Below are 22,227 nucleotides of genomic sequence, written 5' to 3'. Positions count from 1 at the left end.
ACAATCCTTCACCCTCCCACTAAGCCCATGACTTCCTCTTGTCCAGACTTGTGGGGGGAGTTAACGACCAAGCTGATGTGGCCTGGGGTGGCAGAGGTGGCTAGAAAGCAAAGATGTCCTGGTGGTTGGGGCACTGCCCTAGGACTTGAGAGAAGCATGTTCCATTCCCAGCTCTGCCACCGACTCCCTGTGTGACCTTAGTCAAGTCACTTTGTGTCTCAGCACCCTATCTATGCAGTGGGGATAACAGGGCTGCCCCGCCTCCCAGGGGTGCTGAGGATAAATACACTAGAGTGAGGTGTTCTGATACTACAGTAATATGATGGAGGTAGCTAAGTACCTAAAATAGCTGGGTGTAGAGCAGAGTCTGGACAGGAGCCCAAGGACTTCCTCCCCCTAAATTTAACACCCCCCACCCCCCGAACACGTGGCAAACTCCAGGCCTTGGTGGAGCATGTGAGTGTCTGGGGACAGTGGGTCTGTTTGCAGCTGAGATACAGCTGTTCCTTGCAGTCTGCTGGCCAAAGCAGAATGACCAGTGCCACAAATAAGCTGCTGCCTCTGATAACTCGGTGCAGTGTAATTCTGGTGACTCGGGATGCTCTGAGTCTCTAGGAAGGCCTCTAAGGTCCTCTCTGGCACGGTACAGTCTGGTTAAGTTACAGCCTGGGCTTTTCGACAAGCCTTTGCATTATAATTAGGGCTTCCAGTTGTTGGTCTGAGGCCATCTGTGGTTAAAGAGCCGGGGGCGTTGTCTGAGGCAAAATCCTGCTCTAAGAAAATCCTGTGTCCATCCCGGACACTGCTAAAACTGCACATCTGAAGAGTCCAACTTATTTTCCCCCATTACTGTGGCCTGTTCACATGTCACAGAAATTTGACAGTAAACCGAACCTTCAATCTCCCCTCCTGATTCTCATGCATTCGCTCACTGCTGCAATGTGACCTGCTGCAGTTCTGTAAAAAGTGTCCTTAAAGTCTAGCTGCTCTGAGCGGCTTAGACTGAGGGCTTCAGTGTTTCTGGGCTCAGCTGTAGCCTGCAGTGAGGGGAAAAACTCCAGTGTGGAGATCTATGTAACCCAGCCTGGCATTCCTTCAGGTCCTCTGATGCTCTAAGCTTGAGTTGAGCCACACAGGAGTCCCTCCCTTTCAACCATGTGTTCTGGTAGATCTAGCTGTTACTGATTCTGCTTCCTCTTGAGTCAGAGTTTGGGAGCCTTCCTTTCCCAGTTTCAGCCACCTCATCAAATTGTGAGGCTTAAATAAAAGCAAAACGGTTGGCACAATTTAGAAGAGAATTGTGCAAAAGGGAACATTAACTATGGCTATGTACATCTGGCTGGGTAATAGGACCGAAGCACGGGTAGGTGGCCTCAAATCTTGTGTTAAATGAGATGGAAATGCTACCTAGATGCCTGATGCTATTGTCTTTGTCCCATCTTAAATGCTCACAGCCTTTCATCTTGGAATTCCACCGTGTTTCCCAGAGCTTCCTCGGACGTCCCAAGCAGCAGCAAACCCTCTATCACCCCCATGGGAAGTGAGAATGAGTGCTCACATGATGGATGTACCATTGTTTGAGTGATACCTGTGTTCTTTGAGGCAGCCTATTCTTACTCAACCAGAACTCTCACCACAGACAGGCCTATCCCAGAGCTGGCAATTGGTGCATGTTGGCCCATGCACAGCCATGGCTAATGTTTCATAGAACGTGACTTACTATCAGAAAAATTCAAGGGATGAGGAGTGAAGTCGTCAGCTGATAGAAAGTGATATGTGATGATATCTTGCAAAATTGGTGGGGGAGGTGGCAGGGGAGCATATAAACCCAAGAAAAGTCTGCGGGGTGGACATCTGTCCCCTGTGCCCCCTATTGAATGACACTCCTGCTTACTATGTCCCATCCCAGCAATTACAAAATACTGATGCCTATTTGAGGTTTTTCTTCCTTCGATCAAATAAATAAATATATGCCCAGCAGCGGATTCATACACGTTAGTTCCTTTTTGAAAACTTAATTACCGTGCAAGTGCAATTAGACCCTGTGTCCAGGCCAGCGTGGATTGATTTTTCCAGGCTGGAAACATTGATTTAAATGATAGATTTTAATCTTGTTTTGCATTTGTTCTTTTCAGTTCCTTTCCTAAAGAAAGATTAATCCTCACTGGTTGGTAACTATTAGAATATGTTGATTTGGAGGTAAATACTAACCAGGAGCAAATGCTATCACTATACACATTTATTCAGATTCTTCACACTTATATTTTTGTTAGAAAATGGTGAATGATGCATTTCTTATTTACTGGAGGACTGTTAGTTTGTTGCTTGTGATTTGTGTCCAGTTGTATTTGGATGGAAATTTAATTAAATGCACACACTGCATTTTCAAATTTTGTTGGTGAAATAAAAATAGGGCTGGATACGTAAAGGGGGAAAGTTTATCAAAGTATATAGTTTGCATTTTAAAATTTTATTTTGATTTAATTCCTCAGTTACTGAATTGAACTGATTTCTGGTCACCATTGTCCTTCAAGGATTTAGAAGTCATAGATTTCATCCTCTCATCTAGTTTTTACTCTTAGAGTGGAAGACAAGCATTCCTGTTCTTTCTCCCCCCTCCCAACTCCCAGTTGCTTTCTTACCTTGGTGTGAACTAGTCATTGAACTGAACTAACTGAACGAACTGAAGTGAAGAAAACCCTTTCTCTGCACCTGCAGAAGAGACTATTGCTGTCAAAAGCTGGTTCAGCTAACTCTGGTACCAGGTGCTTAGCGAATGACTTCCATAAGTTCACTTTGACAACTTGGCAGCTGACATGTACTGTTTAAATAACTCCCTTTGTAATTGATTATAGTTAGCTTAGACCTTAGCGTAGGTTGTCATAACTTCACATTTAATTTTAAATAGGTTTTGATTTTTAAAAATAATCATGGGGTTTCTTAAGTTTGGACTAGGGCAGGTAACTGCTACATGAAACGAGCAAAACCTGGAACTCTGACTTTGTATAGCAATTGTACCCAGCTTGAGCTGCTATAATCTACAACGAGTCAGTCTCTTGAGCAATGATGGTTTAAAATTGGCATATTCACTCCTGCATCTCAGAGCATGTCCTCATCTTAGCACTGTCTAAAGCACAGTCCCCCCCTACCCCCCCAACTGCTCTCTGCTGTATTGGGGCAGGGGGATCGGTGGTGCAGTGCTGAGCCGAAGTAGGGAAATGCTGCACGTTAGATCAAGGGACTTCTTGTGATGTTCAGTTTTGTTGAACGTGCATAACTCTGCCAGACCCCAGTTGTCAGGGGGCGGGATTGAACCTTGAAGCTTCGTGTGGGAGCCTGTACTGCATGAGCTGAAAACCGCAGGCTCTTGGCTAAGGCTGTAGCGGACTCTATCTCTAGATCGAGGTGCCGTGAGAGGGGGACAGAGTACCACACCGAGCAGGCATGGGTTACGCACGCGCAACTCCACTTGAAGGCTAGAGGAGCAGTGGGTGCTCCTCATCTCAGAGCTGCCCCAGGACCCCAACGCTTATGGGCTTATCTAGACTGCAAGCTGGGGTGTGAAGCCACAGCTCTCCAGTGGGCTGTGCACTAAATGGCCCCATGGACCTTGCTGCTGTGTGCTAAAAATCCCCTAGTGCACTTTGACCTGCTCTTGTTTGAAATGGGATTAAAAGGCTTCGGCCAAAATGGTTCGGCTGTTTCCAGGAACAAGCTGAGGGAAAACTGCTCCTTGCCCCTGTCTGTTTTTGTTTTTCGATTTATTTATATACTGACAGTCTCATCGCGAAGTTCTGGTCCGGCTGCTTTGCAGCATGGGCTTGAAATTTGGCGTGAGTTGGGGGGGGGCACCATGGTGTCAGAGGGACCTTTTGCTGCCTCCATGAAGTGCTCAAATGGGCAGAACCATAAACCTCTGAGAACTTAGTCTGTTCGTGCTCGCTCTTGTTCGAGATTGGCAGCTCCGATTGTCTGCCCTGATCACAGTTTGGGGCCGAGCAGGACTCTCCCTGCAGTTGCTCCTCCTGGCACTGGAGGTACACCTACACTGCACTTGAACCCACGGCTGCCCTGTGCCAGCTCACCTGGACCTCCAGGCTAGGCTGGTGCCTGAGCTCGGACCCTGTGCAGTGGGAGGGTCCCAGAGCTTTGGCTGTAGCCCACGCTCAGAAGTCTACACGGCATGAAACAGCCCCGCAGCCCAAGGCCTGCAAGCCTGAGTCAGCTGGCATGGGCCAGCTGATGTTTTTAACTGCAGTGTAGACAAACCCTGGAGCTCCAGTCACTAGAACCAAGAGCTGGGGAAAATCTCTTCTGTGCGCCGTGCCCCCTGCAAACAGCCTGGTTGAAATGCAGAGCAGGGAAGTGGGCTGCAGGACCCAGTGGCAGGGGGTCAGAAGGGCAGGGTGGGGTTGGGAACAGGAGCCAGGCATGGGACAAGCTGAGGGCAGGGGTAGCAGGGGTTGAACTGCCAGAGCACATTCCCCTCCAATATGACCAGGAATTAATCCAGAAGCTTTTTCAAACAGCTGTGAAAGCCAGTGGTAAACTGTTGCCATCTCCAGCTAGTGGCTGGTCCATATAGGAGATCTCCATTAGCTCTAGTTGGGGCTGAGTTAGGTTGCATAGGTAGCCAAAACTCTGGCACTTCCCAATTTTGAAACGGTTACCTTTGCAACCTAAGTATTTTCAGCATAGGGGTTTTGGATCTAATGCCATACACTTCTGTGTGGTTAGAACAGCTGTTTTTTTTTTAAAGTCGTCTTGATTTAACTATTCACTGCTTGTTTTGTTAACATTTTGTTAACACAGGTGTCTTACACGCTGCAGAAACACTTGCTCTGAGCCAAGTTATATATTTTGCTGATTTTGCAAATCTGTGAAACTTGCAGCCCCTATTTCTAGCAACAGGCAGGCAGGAGCCAGCTGGGAGCATGATATATTACTGGCCTTGCAAATCTAAAATAGACCATGTAACTTACGGAATTGTGGGGCTTCTGCATGGGGCTAAAACTCCTCCCAGAGCCTGTCCCTGAAAGCTGGGCCATAGGTATTGGAAAAGAAGCTTTCCTTAGGCTGCAAAAGTCCTCTGGCTTCTCTTATGAGGTGTTAATCTGTGCGGGTAGATGTTAGTTTTGTAGAATTTCTGGGTGACAAGTAACATAGCCACACTCATTTCTAATATCCAAGGAGAAACTTACTTAGTAGGAATTTTTGTTCAGAATAAAGTGGGCTCTGGTGACTAGAGGAGGGGATGATTGGAATTTCTGCTCTGCCGCTGACTTCTCTGGCCCTGATTTGCCATTAGCCTGCACTCTGTGTATCCCGTTCATCACTGCCCTGTACTCCGTATGCCCAGATACGTCAGGCCCTCAGCCTGCAGTTCCCCTTCTGTAAAATGGCGTGCTGGGACGCCTTCCATGGAAAGCTCTCTGCTATAGAAACGCAGATGTATTCGCTCTTCAAAGGGGGCACTGCATCAGGTCTTGGTGTGACGGGGTGGGTCACAGAGACCCCTGGGGACTGCCACCTGATGTGCTGGGACTGCCTCTGAGCCCATTTTCCCTGGCAGCGTGGGGCTTCATGCCCTGCCTTGTGTCTGTGAAGTAGCTGCTGTAGGGAGGAGCCAGGAGGCACCCTTGTCTGACCTCCTGCATAACACAAGCCATAGAACTTCCTGGGCTAATTTCTCTGAAGCACAAGCAGATCTCTTGAGAGCAGTCAGGATTTTTGGAACCCCCAGTGATGGGGGAACCCTCCCAACCCTTGATAAATGATTCAAGGGTTAGTTATTCTCACTGTTCAAAACTTGTGCCTTATTTCCCGTCTGTCCAGCTTCAGCATCCAGCTGCTGGATAGTGGTGGTCGTTTCTCTGCAAGATGGAAGAGCCCACTCTCCAGTCTCTCCACGTGGGTACTTGCAGACTGATCGAGTCACCCCTGAACCTTCTCTTTGTTAAGCTAAGTAGATAGACTCAAGGCACTCTCACTCCAAGGCAGGTTTTCTAACCCTTTAATCATTCTCATGAACCCTCTCCAAATTATCAACATCCTTCTTGAATTTTGGTACCAGGACTGGACACAGGACTCTAGCAGCTGTCGCACCAGAGCCAAATACCCCTCCACTTGAGATTCCCCTGTTTATGCATCCAAGGATCCTGCTGGCCCTTTTGGCCACAGTATTGCACTGGGACCTGGTGTTCAGCAGCTGACCTGCCCTGGCAGGACTGGACGTGAGGTGGCTTTCGAAAACGGCCACAGTTGGTGCCAACAACTCTTGGAAAGGATTTTAAGAGAATCCCTAAATAGAAGGGATTAGGAGATCTCATGTGGAGGGTGCAGACTCTCACCTGTTTAGCGCTGGGGCTTATTCCAGAGGAAGGTGCAACTTCTGGTGCTGGCCACAATCCGAGACTGGATACTAGACAAATGATCTGGTCCAGTCTGACTGTTCCCAGGTTTCTAGCCTAAAAAAGTCCATGACAGATTCTTCTTTCATGGAAACTTCTAACTGCTTTCTTTGAGCTTGTGGGCTTCATACTGCAGGAATCCCTTGACTGCAGGGATCCCAGGGCTTGAGAAAGCCCTGGCTGGGATGATTTAATTGGGGATTGATCCTGCTTTTGAGCAGGGGGTTGGACTAGATGACCTCCTGAGGTCCCTTCCAACCCTGATATTCTATGAATCATGCCATCCTTTTCCAGAAGGAATCTTCCCGCCACCACCCCTGTACGGGGAGAAGTCAGCAAACCAGTAAAGTGCCTGAAACCGCTATGGCTTATTGCTAAAAGCAGCCAAGTCAGCAGGCCATAAAGTGGCCATGTAGCAAACTCAGCTTGACCAAGGCAGGAGGGGAGGGGGTTTTGAGTGCCACAGAAAGGGCAGCTTGACCCCGTGTCCTTCCTGATAAGAATTGTGTTGAGGTTGCTGATACATGCATTTTAGAAGAGCAGGATGTGCCCCAGGAATGTCTATTGGGGTCTCAAGGCTGCAGACTCTGGGGGGAAAAACCCACACCTGGTTAATCAATAATTAGGAACCTCTTGCTTAAGCAGTTTCACTGGTCGCTTGACAAGTTTTTTCTTTAAGGGGCATGTCATTCTATTACTAATGTATAAATAAGGGGGAAAGTTTGAGGTAGTGGGACGCTTGGGGACTGGACTCTCCCTCTGGATGCATCTTGTGTTCCCCACTGGCAGATGGGCTGCCGCTGTGCCACTCGAGAGCCACACTCCGCTTCAGGAATTATCGAGGGTTGGGGGTGTTTTACTAACCTGCTGCAGACGTGTGTAAGTGTTTGAGACTAAGTAAGGTTTTAGCTTTAAGTGAAAGCACTCGTGTTGTCCTGTTTGTGCCAGCCGTCGGTCGGTCGGACAGCCCCTGACTTATTTCCTGACACTACCTCACGCAGAGTAAAGGTTACAAAGAGCTTTGGGTTGAAACAACCCTGGGTAACCCCCCGTCCCCCATCCAACCTGCTGATCTTTCTGTATTAGAAAATGGCAAGAACTAAACAGTCTTTCCTGGGCCTCACTGAAAGCCTGCATGCAATTCCCTTACAAGGAGTAAGAGCTTATGGCTGAAAGGTGAATGAAAGATGATGCTATGAGAAATTAGAGTAATAAATTGATAACATATAGATGAATCTCTTATAATGACCTGCTTGATACTAATTGGTCTCTTCTATGTATCAGGGGCTCCCCTGGGGCAATACTAGCTGAAACGAAACTTATGGGCTATTTTAACAGTGCTTTTCTGAGGTTCAGATGGGAATTTTTGTTTAGAACATGTCACCCAAGTTTGAGGGGACCCCCCCCCCCCCAGCAAATGCTGGCACAAGTGTGCTCAGGACCTAAGGCAGGGCTGGTATTCTAGCAGGTGTCTCCTTTCCTTGTGGTCCTCCAACCCTAGCATCTCTTGCTAACTGAACCTGGAGCGTTGCTCTGACAAAGAGCCTGTTGCCAAATCTAGGACTTGCATTGTTGCCGTTTAACGCGCCTTAGTGAACGCTGTCTAGATATCGAGTGAGGTTTGCCTGAAACCTGGGGGAAGAGAATCAGGCGAGTGTGCTGTAAAGAAGTCTTCTTGGCAGGCAATCCAATAAAACTAGAAAAGCTGCAGAAACCAAGGAGGCAAATGCAGGGGTGACCCTTGCCACGCAGGGGAACTAAGCTGCCTAACCCAGAAACAAGTGTGGCTGGTTCTTGTTGCTTTATTGCAAGCCTTGCAATATTTGACCTCCTTAAAGCCCCAGTTCCTGGAATCCTGGGAACAGAGGAGAATCTCCGCCTTTCTTTTCAAAGTGAGTTTCTAGCCCTTATGGTTGCAGAGAAGATTGAAAATGTGACCAAAAGGCAAATAAAAAGCCCATATCTATTTAAGAACTCACAATCTGGGGGGCCTGACGCATGCCTCTGAATGCAGTGTTGTAGCCGTGTTGGTCCCAGGTATTCGAGAGACAAGGTGGGGGAGGGAATATCTTTTATTGGACCCACTTCTGTTGGTGTGAGAAACAAGCTTGTGAGCATACACCGAACTCTTTGGGGCTGGGACAGTGGAGGTCAGTGAAACTGCAAAACAAACACACTAGAACTTTTCTCCTCTCAAACCACCCAGTTGGGTGCGCACCAGTCCAAGGCAGCATTTGACAGCGGGGTGCTGCAGTCTAGCGGGGAGAGGCGAAGTCGCAGCTGCCTTGGCAGACCCTCTGCTGGGAAGGCGGCTGCTCAGATGTTGGCCCTGAAATTCTCATGCGCCAAGTCAGGCCCCAGATCTGAGCTCTGATTTTAAGAGAACCCAGAGGCCTGTCTGTTCTGTGCTCTTGGCACAATCTCTGACTTTAGCCACTCCACAGCACTTCCCATGGCCCTTCAGTCCCACATGTCCATCTCCCCAGGTGACTCCCCTTGGCAGAACAGAATCCAGGAGCCTGCATTGCAGTTGTACATTGGCCATTGCATGTGCTCAGGCCTCTGAACCATGGGACACCGCTGCAGTTGGCCCAGGCTGCTTGGCCGTTCCTCCTTTGTGCTCTGCTCCAAAATGGCTTTGCCTCTTCTGGGTCTCAAAGGCATTTTGTGTTCCTGCTCTGTGGGTTGGTCTGGGGTCAGCAGGCCCCCTGCCTGCACAGACTTAGTCCCAGTGACTCCCTGCAGATGTGGAGTAACAGAGTGCTTTGCTAGGCCCCTCCATCTGTCTGGACATGCCCTGGTGCAGCCAATTGCCCACCCCCCCCCTTCGAATAGGGCTGGGTGTGGGGGAGAGGTCTGTCTGCAGTGACTGGCTTGGTTCCCTGCAGGTGCTGGGAAGGGCTTTTGTATGCAAACTGGCAGCTGGGGAGAGGGTTTCTTCATGGGTTGCAGCCTGAGAGCTGGTCCTTGCTGTTCCCCAGTGTTGTAAGAGATTTGCCCCGAGAGCCGGTCATGGAGCAGGTGGCTTCCCCCACCTGAGTGGATGCAGAAAGTGCAGCCCCTTGGCTCATGCCAGATGGATCATCTGGTCACAGCCGGCAGGGCCGACCCTCCTGCAGCCTTGGCCAGCCAGGGCGTGGGAAGGGTGCAAAGCTGGGCTCTTATCCGTGCGTCATTGGTAGCTGAACTGAGCTCTGAGGGGGCATTAACAGCATGGAACGAAGCTGTGAACCACCAAAGTTTCAGCTGCCAGAGCCCTAAGGACAAAGCCAATGGAAGAGGCTGAATGTCCTAGCCTAAGCCTGCCAGGTGAGCGCTTCTCCCACTGGCCAGTTCTCGTCCCCTCTCCGCTGCAGAAACTCAGGTGACTGCTACCATCCCATCCCCTGCCCTGCCAAGTCTCCCTGTGCCACCTTCCAACCCCAGAAATGGCCAGCGGAGAGCACAGCTGGGATCCCAAGTGACTTGTAGCTGGGTGAAGAGGTCGCCTCTCCATACCTTGGCACCCCTCCACTCATTCTCCCACGCCACCTCATTCAGCCTGGAAGGGTGAGGGAGGTCTGCACCTGGCACAGCTGCCAGGGGAGGGGCTCAGCGGAAGAAGCCCTGTTTTTCCCTTGTGTCTGATGGCAGCTGCTTGTCTCGTTTCTGTGCTTCTGCCCCCCTGCTTTTCCTGTAGGGCACCCGGGTGTGGATCCCTGACTGCCTAGAAGTCTGGAAATCTGCAGAACTGACCAGGGGCTACGAGGAAGGAGATGGCTTCCTCCATCTCCGACTGGAAGATGGCTCGGTAAGGCAGGGAGCCTTCTGGCCTTGCAGGGCCGAGTAGGTGGCACCCCCAGCCTTCCCCTAACTCCAGTGCATGGGGCAGGGGGGGAAGACTGTGTTCTAAGTTACTGTAGCTCCCTGGGGTGGGAGCAGTCCAAGATCCATACCGTTGGCCAGTGCAATGCAGATGAGTGGGCACTGACCAGGTCTTAGTTTGGGTAAATAGAAACAATCGGGGCTGCTGTGGTCAGGGGTGGAGCTCTGTCCTACGGAGGGTCAGTTGCCTGCCCAGTTGGTCTGGGCACTGGCTGGCAAAGGCCCTTTCCTTGGGTTGGGAACGGCTTCTGCAGAGCTTGGCAGCAGCCGGCTCTCCTAGGGCTGCCTGGAGCTCCATGTCCTGCTGCGACTGGGGGGCTGGTGCTCGGGCAGCTTCTCCTGGTCTCCTCACGGAACCGGCGTCTGTCCTCCAACCCACCCCCAGCGAGCACGTTCCCCTCTGCCAAGCGCGGGCGCTGCTCTGGCCCCCCGCCCCTTGCTGGCGATGCCTAACGTGCCCGTGTACTTCAGGCGGTCGCAGGAAGGTCCCCGCCTGGCGTTGTTCTCACTACATCAGTGTTACACGAGTGTAGAGCGGGCGATGAGGGTGGGTTTGGAGAGCGAGTTCACCCCACTGCCGCAGCTCCTGTCCTGTGGGGCTGGGCCTGGCTCTGGGCATTGCACCTAGCACCCGGGCTCGCACTACGGTGCCGCTCAGATTTGGCCTGTCCGCCCGTCCGTCTCCAACTGCGGAGGGGTGGCCCGGCCAAATGTCTGTGGCATTGGGACCCTGTGCGCCAGGTTGCAAAGCCCCCTCTGCTTGCGGGGCCGCCTCAAACATGTTTGCCGCCGTTTCCAAGCTGTCACCGACTTGATTCAAAGTCACCACTTCCGTGGCAGAATCGTAAGCCTGGCCGGGCGGCCTGGCCGTGCCCAGGACAAGCCATGACTCTGCCTGGCTTCACCGCCACAGGGTCACCGCCAATGGCTTGGAGGCTGCTCAGAGGCTTCTGGCATCTGAGCTGTAGCAAGTGCCTCAAAGCATAACTTGGATGAAGCAGATGCTGATGACTGGTGGCTGGGTCCCTACCAAATTCATGGTCAATTTCACGGGGTCCTAGGATTTTAAAAATAGTAAATTTCATGATTGCAGCAAATTAAGTCTGAAATTTCAGGATGTTGTAATTGTCGGGGTCCTGACCCGAAAAGGAGGGTTTTTTAGCAATACTGCAGCCCCCTGCCACCCTTGCATCTGCAGGGCTGCTGGCGGGGGCTCTGCCTTCAGAGCTGGGCACCTGGCCAGCAGCCGCGGCTCTCCAGCCACCCAGCTCTGAAGGCAGAGCCCCCGCCAGCAGCCCTGCAGATGCAAGGGTGGCCTGGTACAATATCGCCACCTTTCTGCGCGGCTGCTGGCCAGGCGCTGGGCTGGGCACCCAGCAAGCAGCTGCTGCTCTCCAGCCACCCAGCTCTGAAATCAGCACAGAAGTAAGGGTGGCAATACCGTGACCTCCCCCAAAATAACCTTGCGATCCCCCTGCAACTCCCTGTTGGGTCAGGACCCCCAATCTGAGAAACACTGGTCTTCTCCGTTACCCAACATGTATAGTATTGGGTAAAAGCACACAAAAGACCAGATTTCATGGTCAGTTGTGCATTTTTTTTCATGGCTGTAAATTTGGTAGGGCCCTAGTCATGACTAACTTGGGCTTCCTCGCACCTGTTCCTCGCACACTGGTATGCAGGGCAGCAGCCCAGCCTGCTCATCCGTCCAGCCTCCCCGACTGTCCTAGCAGACAGCCTTGGGAACAGGCAAATACCCGCTTTGCTGAACTAACCCCTCACCTGGTGCACTGGAGGGAGAAGTTCTTCCAGCAGGGTGAGCTGGCTCCTCTCCATCATGAGGAGCCTCAGCCCCTTCTGCAGGACGAAGGGTTGGCTTCCCACCCGCCCTGCGCAGTGCTGCCTGGTGTGGTGGCCGTGGCTTAGAGGACACGTGGCAGGGGATTGGGGGGCACTGCCGGTCTGGGCTGGGGAGAGCAGCTGCTGCTGCATGGGGGTGACCCAGCCTGGCTCCGTAGGAAGCCTCCAAGTGCCTTCCGGGCTGGGCCGCTAGAACGGTGACTAACCCTGTTCCGAGGCTGAGGGCGCTGGCTCCAGCAAGCTCAGCTGTTCTCCCTTGGCCTCCTTCCCCACAACAGGAATCTACCTACCCCCTCGACCCCCAGTGCCCCCAGCTGCCCTTCCTGCGCAACCCCGACTACTTGTCGGGAGAGAACGACCTGGTGGCCCTGAGCTACCTCCACGAGCCGGCTGTGCTGCACACGCTCAGGGCTCGCTTCCTGGAGACCAACACCATCTACACCTACTGCGGTGAGTGCCTGGTCACTGGGCTAGAGCAGGTTCTCCCGGGACTCTTCTGTGCCGGGGAGTCCTTGAGCTCGGTAACCCGCCGCGCTCCCTAGGGGGCAGGGTCCAGTGGCTGGAGGAGGGGAGACGGGAGTCGGACACCTGGGTTCCCTGCCTGGCTTTCCAGCTGACCTGAGACCAGACATGGTCACTGCTTTCTGGCCCTCTACAAATGAGCCTCCCCCTCTTCCTGGGATGAGCGGTCTCCTCTGTCTCCTAGCCCTGCCTGCTGTAAAATGGCAGCTGGAGGGGGATGGTATTGAGGCTCATACCAATACCCCAGTGATGGCCATGTTAGCGAGATGGCCATGCACATCAAATAACTGCCATGGCTCACTTCAGTGCTAGCTCAAATGCCCCTTCCCCAGTGCGCCCTCCCCCCGCCGAGCTTCATCTGAGGTGCTGGGGTGGGCGATCCCCCTCACAGCGTCTCCTGCCCCACCCCTCCGCTCCTGGCTGGGTTTGAATGTCCTCCCTCCTGCCCCCAGGTATCATCCTCGTTGCCATCAACCCTTACAAGCAGCTGCCCATCTACGAGGAGCCAGTTATCTATGCCTACAGCGGCCAGAACATGGGTGACATGGACCCCCACATCTTCGCCGTGGCCGAGGACGCGTACAAGCAGATGTCCAGGTGAGCAGAGCTGCGGCAGGCTGCGCCCGGGATGCTGACGTACGCATCCCGCACTGGCTCCTTGTCCTGCTGGAGTGATTGGTGCAGAAGAACCCCCTGATTCTCTGGACCCCGGGTCCTTCCGAGCTGTATCGCCCCAGGGATGGGCTATTGTTGCTGATTAGCTACAAAGGGGACTTAAGTTATGTTGGGTGTTGGGATCTTGTGATGGGGTGCAGTAGGCTTCAAGTTCCTGCCATGCCCTGCCCCAGAAAAGGGCAGTGGAGAGGGTCCTCCAAGCTGCCTAGAGAGGCCATGTGGGATGTAGCCAATCCAGGCCCAGTAGGCTCATATAAAAGGAGCTGCAGGCCAGTGTGAGTTGTCTGCTGGCAGGGACTGGGGGAGGCTGAGGTGCTCCTGGCTGGCTGCAGGGGCTGGGCACATGAGTCTGCTAGACAGGGACAAGGGGAGCCTGAGAGTGGCTCCTGGCTGGCTGATGGGACTCAGCTAAGAGGGGCTGCGGGGAAGTGGCCAAGTGAAATGTTGAGCAGCGATTAGTGAAGGACGCAGCACAGGGCTTAAAGGGTCCCTGATTTGGGGCCCAGAGCAGTGGGTGGGACCAGGGGAAGTGGCTATGCCCCAAGGAAGGGAATTAGAACTGCGGCACCCCAGGGAAGGGGTGGGGCTGACTCAGTGGGGAGCTGTGGTCGGTGAACTGAGCCCAAGAGGGGTGACTCAGCAGGAAGACTGGAGTCACTGAGGACTCGAGTAGGGACAAGGAGTCCTCAGGGAAGAAGCCCTTGGGGTGCTGCTCAGTTCCAGAGTAGGAGCCTTGCAACCTAGCTGGACCAAGCAGTACTGTGGTGGGCCCTGCTGGACTAGTTGAAGACTGAGCCCAGGGAGGGCTGCAGGACATTGGGGATGCTTGGGACTGTGTACCCCAGAAGGGGTTTGTTTAATCCATGGACAGAGTTTGGCTTGGCCAGAGGGCTGAGTTGCCAAAGACCCTCCTGACAAATGCAGCGGCCAACAGGGGGCACGGTGAGTGGATAAAAACTGCAGGTGCACACATGCCCCACCAGGGGGCACTTGCGAGAGGTGGGTGCCACCCCATTACAGATCTCAAGTAACAAAGGTCAGAAATCCTGGCCGGAGGCGCGGGGGGTGCCAGGAACTGTCTGTCTCCTTGTTCAATTGCTCTGAGCAGCTCAGAATATGATGTGAAACTGGGCTTGGGGAGGAGTGTTGAGATGCTGGAAAGATGGCAGGGAGGAGGCAAAACTGAGTCCAAGGGCCTGGAACGTGGCAGGATGGCACCCCAGAACGATCCTGTGGGGGCATTGCCCAACCCTGGCCAATGGGAGGAGCTTGTGGTGGCCCGTTTGAGCAGCACAGAGCATGGAAGCATGGTGAAGAGATCTGGCCGGGCTCTCAGAGGCTGAAGGGCAGTTGAAGCCGAGCATCTGCCTTTCTGAAAATCCCAGCCTAATGCCTCTGAAAAGGTCCAGCGCATGGCTCAGCTGGGGTAAGACTGATGAGCAGCAGAGCAATTCCCCCTGGAGAAATCCCATAGACCTGACTAGAATGGAACCAGTGGGGGATCCCTAAAAATTTCTCTCTCCAGAATTTAATAGTGGGAGACCCATTCTGTTTGGGCCAGTCTGTAGCAGGGGCTGTGGCTCTGTTAAAGTCCTCTAGAATGGATCATATGTGTGGATGCGAAAGTCTAAAGAAATTGCTGCAAAACAAACTGGTTCCTTGGCCTTCTGTCTCTTCCCTTGAAGCATATGGAGCTGATCAGTCTGGGGATGGGCACAAGACACATGGTTTGAGGACCCTTAAATGACTCAGCTCTGATGGCTTCCATGTGTGCTGATGTACGTGAAGCTCAGGCTGTGGGGGGGGTTGAAGCTAGTTCATGCTACCCTGTTCTAGAGGGAGGCGCAGGAGTGTCTGCTTTCAAGGTACATCTCCAGTGTAGGTGTCACTTCCTGTGGGGGAGATGTACCCATGCTAACTCTGACCAAGCCAGCCTACTAAATATAGTGGGTAGCCATGGCTGGGGTGGCTGCCCCATGTATGTTATGTGACGGGGTTGGGCCAGATGGCTACAGGAAGGTGCTAGAAGGCAGATATATTAGCCCCAGGTTAAGTAGATCCCTTTCCCCTGGGTAAGGTAACAGGGAAGGTTCCAGAACAATCAGGAACTTTCTGGAAACAATTAAGGCAGACAGGCTGATTAGAACACCTGCAGCCAATAAAGAAGCTGCCAGAATCAATTAAGGCAGGCTAATCAGGGCACCTGGGTTTAAAATGGAGTTCACTTCAGTTTGTGGTGTGTGCGCGAGGAGCTGGGAGCGAGAAGGCGTACTGCTGGAGGACTGAGGAGTACAAGCATTATCGGACATCAGGAGGAAGGAAGGTCCTGTGGTGAGAATAAAGAAGGTTAGGAGGAGGCCATGGGGAAGTAGCCCAGGGAGTTGCAGCTGTCACGTGAGCCACTGTAGACAGCTGCAACCCACAGGGCCCTGGGCTGGAACCTGGAGTAAGGGCGGGCCCAGGTTCCCTCCATCCCCCAACTCCCTACTTGATACCGGAGGAGTTGACCTGGACTGTGGGTTCCACCAGAGGGGAAGATCTCTGGCCTGTTCCCCGATCCACTAGGTGGATCAGCAGAGATTGCGGGGATTGTTCTTCCTTTCCCCATGCTGGCCAGCGATGAGGGTAACTGAGTGAACGGTAGATTTGAGCCATGAAAGTGGCCAAACTGAGGGCTGCTGTGAACCTCTGAGGCGAGCAAATCCGCCAATAAGCGCAGGACCCACCAGGGCAGAGGAGGAACTCTGTCACAACACCTAGGGCTTCAGCTGAGATTGTGTTTGTGGGGAGGGGGTGGCTAACCCATCCCACCACTTGTGCCATTGCATTGTTATCCTTAGCGCCCAAGTCAATCTGAGCTAGCGTGGGGATGTCTGCCTGAGCTGGGAACCTCGCCTCCTGCTCCTGTGTAGACACCGCCTAAGACAAGCATCTGCGGCTGCAGACTCTCCAGAGTGTTTCATCTCTGATCAGTGGAGCTGGTGGCCTGATGTGGGAAAGCCCAGGGCACAACCTCAGTGTTGGTTCAGTACACACCACCGTCCTGATGCCCAGGCCCACATGGGGTCACCTCTGCATGGGGCCCCAGAGAACTGGGGGTGAATCAACCAAGCAGCTGGCTAACCATGTTGAGGTGAGACAGAATAAACTCCCTAGAACCGCCCCTGCCAGCCCAGCCTCTTAACTGCCTCAGAAGGACCCCTGGCTCCTCGGCAGCTCCTGGAGGAGTGTCCATGTGTAAGCAATGCTCTCCATGCATGCCCCGCTGCTTGCTTCCCCCAGACTGTGCCAAGTTCCATGCTCGGCATGGCTGTGGGGAATGGCCAGGTGAGGCTGGCACTTGCTAATGGCTGTATGCGAGGCAGATGCCTGCTCTCCTCCAGCTACTGGGGAGAGGGATGGGAACAAAGCCCCTCTTGAGGCATCGTGGTGGGGGAAGGAAGGGGCTGCTTGAGCCAGGAGCAGCTGTCTTTTAAAATAAAACCCAGTGCTCCCTGGGGCTGGCTCCCAGCCAGGGCGGTGGAAACAGGTGGGGAGGATGAGCTCCCTGGTGAATCTGCATTTGTCTCTGCTAAGCAGAAGAGTGGTGGCAGGATGTGTGGGGCTGGCTCCTGCCATGTGTGGGGCTGGTTTGCTGGAGCGCTGCTGAGCGTCACTTAAAACCCAACCCCGCATGGAAGGGTCTGTCTGAAAACTCCCCTGTCCAAGAAAAGCCGCTCAATGCTTCTCCTTAGAGGGGAGTAGGGAAATGCTGGGGGTTGGCCCCTTCTCAACCCCCATATGGGATTGCGGTGCTGAGCCTCCCCAGCAGGGGAACCAGAATCCATCTCTCCCTCCCCATTAGATGGGTGAGTCAAACTGGCTGAATTTCCCTGGTGCACCAGGCTCCTCCGTGGCCCCAGAGTGCTAAGGCCGGTTCAGACTCAGCCTGAGCCTGCACTTAAACAGCCCATGTCAGCCTTCATCCCCTGCTCCACCCTGACTCTACTTTGCTGCCTGTCCTAACTCACTGTGAAAGGCCAGATGGGGCCCTCAGGGCACTCCTGGCCCAGCCACACCTGGGAGATCCGATGGGACATCCAGAGCCAACTCAGGGCTGGGAGAAACCTCCATGTTTGTGGGTGACTTTCCCAGCTGTGCCCCTTATTGTCTGGCGGTTCAGCCATCACTAAAAAGGGCAACTTCCTGCTGAGTCTCTGCCCTTGCTGAGCTCCCATCATGATGGGCTCCCGTTGCCTCCCACAGGAACAACAAAAACCAGTCGCTGATCATCAGCGGCGAGTCGGGTGCTGGCAAGACTGCATCGGCCAAATATGCCATGCGGTACTTTGCCATGGTCGGGGGATCCCTGGGTGACTCCAGCATGGAGGAGAAGGTGCTGGCCTCGAGCCCCATCATGGAGGTAGGTGCTGCTAGCCTCTCCTGGGCATGCCAGAGGGGAGGGAAGAAGCAGGGATGGTCGCTCCAGATCCGCTGTCTGACAGGGGGAGGAATCTGTCTGCTCTCCAAATGGCTGAGAGCTTCCTAGAGGGCTGCCAGGGTGGGTGTGGGGACTCCCGTTCCTAGTTGAGACTAGGATATCGAGGGCTCCCTCTCCTGCTCATGGGCTTCCTTGGCTGCACAGGTCCCTTGGGGCTGCAGGAATGCCCTCGGGAGGCAGCGGAGGTGGATCCAGCTGGAAGGCTGGCTGCTCCCCTGCCGCAGAGGCTCCTCGTGGGCAGAGGTGCCCCATAGATCCAGGCTTGACCTGGAGCGAGATTCGCCTCCTGCCCCCGCTGAGCAGGCCGCTGTGCAGCTGTCCTTGGCACAGTATTGCCCCTCAAGGGGCTGAGGGAGGGGATCTCTGCAGAGCAGCCTGGCGGGGGGCCTGGCATTCCTCGTTTTCCTGCTTCCTTTTCCCTCACTGTGCTCCGCGCTGCTGAACTTGGGCCTGTCGGCTGGCTGGCGGGGAGGGAGGAAATCCTGCTCTGAGGAGGCAGCTCTCTGCTCCCCTCCTATGGTGCACCGTGTCTGGAGCTGCAGTTCCCAGCCTGCCTGGGTTCTTCCCCTCCCCTCTCTGCTCTGCGTGGGAGATGGGGAACCCCACCCCCTGCCTTGGGAAGTGACTGCAGCTGTAGGGCTGGGGCTCTGGGTCCCAAAGTGAGGGAAGTGGACAGCTCCCACAGCCGGGGGGATAGAAAGGTTTGGAGACCTCCCCACCCTGAGGCCCTCTGAGGGTGGGGGAGAGGGCAGGGTGAAGCAAATCTCCCCACGTCTATCCCCTCGGCTCCCCCACTGCAGCTAGCGGGCAGGGCCGTGGGTGCGCCTGTGTCGGGAAGGCAGAGCACAGAGCTGTGGTGTGGCTGGCTGCGCATGGGACCTCAGGAGGCCTCTCCGTCCCAAGGTCCGTCAGCATGGAGGGGCTTCCCCTGCAGGCTGAACGGGGGTGGGAATGAGGCCCCCCAGCAATGGGTGGCGTAAGAGCAAGAGGAAGTCTGCAGGGCAGGGGGGTCTCTGCCTGGAAGCCCGCTGAGCCACAGGATGGGAGCCCTGCCAGTTGCCCTGACCCACCCAAAGGCCGAATGAGGTTGGCACTTGCCAGGGAGGCAGCTGGAAGTGCCTGTTCCCCTGTTTCTGTCGGCTGCTTCGATGGCAGTTGGGCTCTTCCCCACGGGCCCTGCTGGCTGCATCCAGTGTCTTGACAATGCTTCGTGGGGCTGGGCGAGGGTTTCTGGGCACCACTCGGCATCCCAAAGACTCTTCTGATCCCACCAGACCCATCTCTCTGCGCACACCTTGATCGGGGCACAGTTCACCTCTGTGCTCCCAGCCCCTCTCCTCCAAGGGAGGCTGTCTCTGTCTGGATCTTAGGGAGCAGGTAGCCCCGGCCTCATTCAGTGCGCAGCCTGTCTTGCACTGATGCCCCATTTCTACACGCCTCTCGGCAGGATTCCTTGCTGCCTGGGCTCCAGGCTGCTGCAGTGAGGTCTCCCGAGGGCACCAGGCCCTAGAGCCGCGGTTCCCGAACGTGTTACGAAGGCGACCCACCAGCTGCGTTTTCTCTTTGCAATTGCACGCGTTGGAGAGCAAGTCTGTCCTGCAGATCTGGGCCCGGCTCAATATGGGCTGCAGTATCGCGGCGGGTTTGGCCCAGCTGCCCCTTGTCCTAACGGCTTGGGTGGCCGGGCCATAAGAGTGATGCTGTGACCCAGTCTGCCAGGAGCAGGGAGCTGGGCCCAGATCAGTGGGACAGGAGCTGCCACTGTGACCTACCCCCTCCCCTTTGCACCAGGTTTGTGACCCATCTAGAACCTTCCCATGACCACTGGAGGGTCAGGACCCACTGTTTGGGGAACACTCCCTAAGGCATGCCCCATGCCAGCCTTCTCACTGCAAACACAGCTAGGAAGGGAGAGAGCTCAGGGCTTGCAGGCTGATCAGCCCTGTACCTGCCACCTATGTGTGGTCCCAGGTATGATCATAGAATATCAGGGTTGGAAAGGACCTCAGGAGGTCATCTAGTCCAACCCCCTGCTCAAAGCAGGACCGATCCCCAACTAAATCAACCCAGCCAGGGCTTTGTCAAGCCTGACCTTAAAAACCTCTAAGGAAGGAGACTCCTCCACCTCCCTAGGTAACTCATTCCAGTGCTTCACCACCCTCCTAGTGAATTTTTTTCCTAATATCCAATCCTAAACCTCCCCCACTGCAACTTGAAACCATTACTCCTTGTGCTGTCATCCGCTACCACTGAGAACAGTCTGGATCCATCCTCTTTGGAACCCCCTTTCAGGTAGTTGAAAGCAGCTATCAAATCCCCCCTCTTTCTTCTCTTCTGCAGACTAAACAATTCCAGTTCCCTCAGCATGGGTGGAGGCAGGGGTGTGTGCATAGACCCACTCTACACTGTGGCCTAGTGGGCAGGGCACTGGACTAAAACTCAGGAGACTTAGGCTGTGTTTCCAGTTCTGCCACTGACCTGCTGGGTAACCCCGGGAAAGTCCCATACCAGCCTGCCTTAGTTTCCTCACCTGTAAAATGGGAGTAAGGCGGCTCCTTGGCTAGGCACTCGGAGATCTAAGGCTAAGCACCATTTCCCTTCCCAATCAGGCTTTTGGAAATGCCAAGACCACCAGGAACGACAACAGCAGCCGCTTTGGGAAATATGTGGAAATCTGCTTCAGCCATGAGTATCGCATTGTCGGGGCCGCCATGAAAACCTACCTGCTGGAGAAATCCCGCCTCACCTTCCAGGTGGGCACCATGCAGGGGAGGGGGTATACACACCAGCTGGCTAGGGCACTGCAGCCCAGGGTATCACTGGCCAGGTGACGGTCCAGCTCTTGAAGCAGGGTAAGCAACGCCCCTTTATAGACCCACGTAAAGGTGGCTGGTGCTTTCCCTTGCTCGCTGGATTCTCCTGTTGTCTGAGCTGGGACTGCAGCCTTGGCCAGGCTCTGGCTCTGAGCATGCTGAGGAACTGGACTCTGGGAAGGGCCTGAGAGGCAGCAGAGTGTGGGGGGGGTGTATATACCTCAACATTTTCCCCCTTATCCCTGCGCTCCTGATCACTGCCTACTGCTTTGGACTTCAATGCCAGCTCCAAATACTACCCGAAGTCCTTAGGCTCTGTGTGCGGGGGGGGGGGGGGGCGGGGGCAGAGCTCCTACAGTGCAACGGAGCTCGGCATGAGGTTGGGGGTACAATGACCTGCCCAGGGGTGGGGGGGTGCATGGATGGCAGGTGGTGGTAAAGCCGCATGCCATGTTCTGACTATTGGACACTCTCTCCCCTGGCCCCAGGGCCCTTGCTTGCTCATATAAGGTTGAGCAGGGACCACTGTTGCTGACTGAGATGCAAGGCTCCATGGGAGTCTTAATCTGTCGTCTCCATACCCTCCCGCCCCCCGACGTGCCCGATCTGTGCAGCCACAGCTTGACTAGAGCTTCAGGAAACTTCCTGAACCAAAACGTGAGAGTTAAAAGGGCCTTTTTGACAACAGGAAACAGAAGACCTTGCGATTTCCTCCCTCTCTCTTGCCCCTGCACGCAGCACAACAAAGGACATGGAGAGTCTTTTAATTTTTAATTGTTTCACTTTAATGCTTGTGAAAAGAAAATGGGGGTGGGGAGAACTAAACGGCCCCCAGGATCATTGATTGTTTTCTGTGGTAAAGCTGGAAAAAGGGAAGGCCTGAAATAACTTTTCCATGAGAATTTACTGAAATTTAAGACCCCATCATCCAAAGCGTGCCAACCGAAAGGACCTGGATGTGTGTGGTTTTCACCACCGATTCGTCCAGAGCTTGTGTGAGTGAGTTAAACACACCAATGAATGCCCTCCTCCGCAAACTTCCCACCGGTGGCAAAGCTGGAGGAAGTGGCTGAGCCTTGCTGGCTTACTGAAAGTTCAAATCCAGGCTCCGTCAGACAATCATGGGGAAGGAGGTTCCACAGACCCTTTGCTTACGCTGAGGAGCTCTGTTGGCCGACCGAGGCAGGTGTCTAAGCTAGGAGGCTCCCATTTTGGGTCAAAATTGCTACCTTAACCCTCCTTCCAGGGAGCAAATCTGTAAGAACAAGACCTAGTTGCCTCTTATCAGGAGGGCTGGCTGACTTTTTCAAGGAGGAAACATTTTTGTCTGGGGGGGGGGAAGCGCCCTTTTTCTACTTAACTTTTCACTTTTGGAAATGAGCCTCTTTAAAATGTGCTTTCCATTTTTTAAAGGGAAAATCCACCATATTGCTAATAAACTAATTTAAAATGTCTGTTCCAGAAACAGTGACCAGAAATTCCAATGGGAAGCTGGAGAAATGCTTCCCTGTTGCCTTCTACATCTCCCCCCTCCTGGCTGGAGCTGCGGGCAGATGGCTGAGATGCCCTGAGATCCAGGCAGACCTGAAAGATGTGGATCTGT

At 54.0% G+C, this 22,227-nt stretch overlaps 1 protein-coding gene across 1 annotated transcript in view; it reads left to right on the top strand.

The window, feature by feature from the left end:
* Positions 1–22,227, top strand: part of LOC144257486 (unconventional myosin-Vb-like) — a 66,573-nt gene that overhangs the window by 3,783 nt on the left and 40,563 nt on the right. Inside the window, 6 exon segments of the mRNA XM_077805459.1 lie at positions 5,360–5,499; positions 10,044–10,200; positions 12,413–12,584; positions 13,109–13,253; positions 17,577–17,733; positions 20,421–20,564. Of these exon segments, the coding sequence (XP_077661585.1) occupies positions 5,360–5,499; positions 10,044–10,200; positions 12,413–12,584; positions 13,109–13,253; positions 17,577–17,733; positions 20,421–20,564 (915 nt within the window).

This window comes from Eretmochelys imbricata, chromosome 25 (assembly GCF_965152235.1).
Source record: "Eretmochelys imbricata isolate rEreImb1 chromosome 25, rEreImb1.hap1, whole genome shotgun sequence".
NCBI classification, from domain to species: domain Eukaryota; kingdom Metazoa; phylum Chordata; order Testudines; family Cheloniidae; genus Eretmochelys; species Eretmochelys imbricata.
This window is presented reverse-complemented; position numbering and strand designations above follow the sequence as displayed.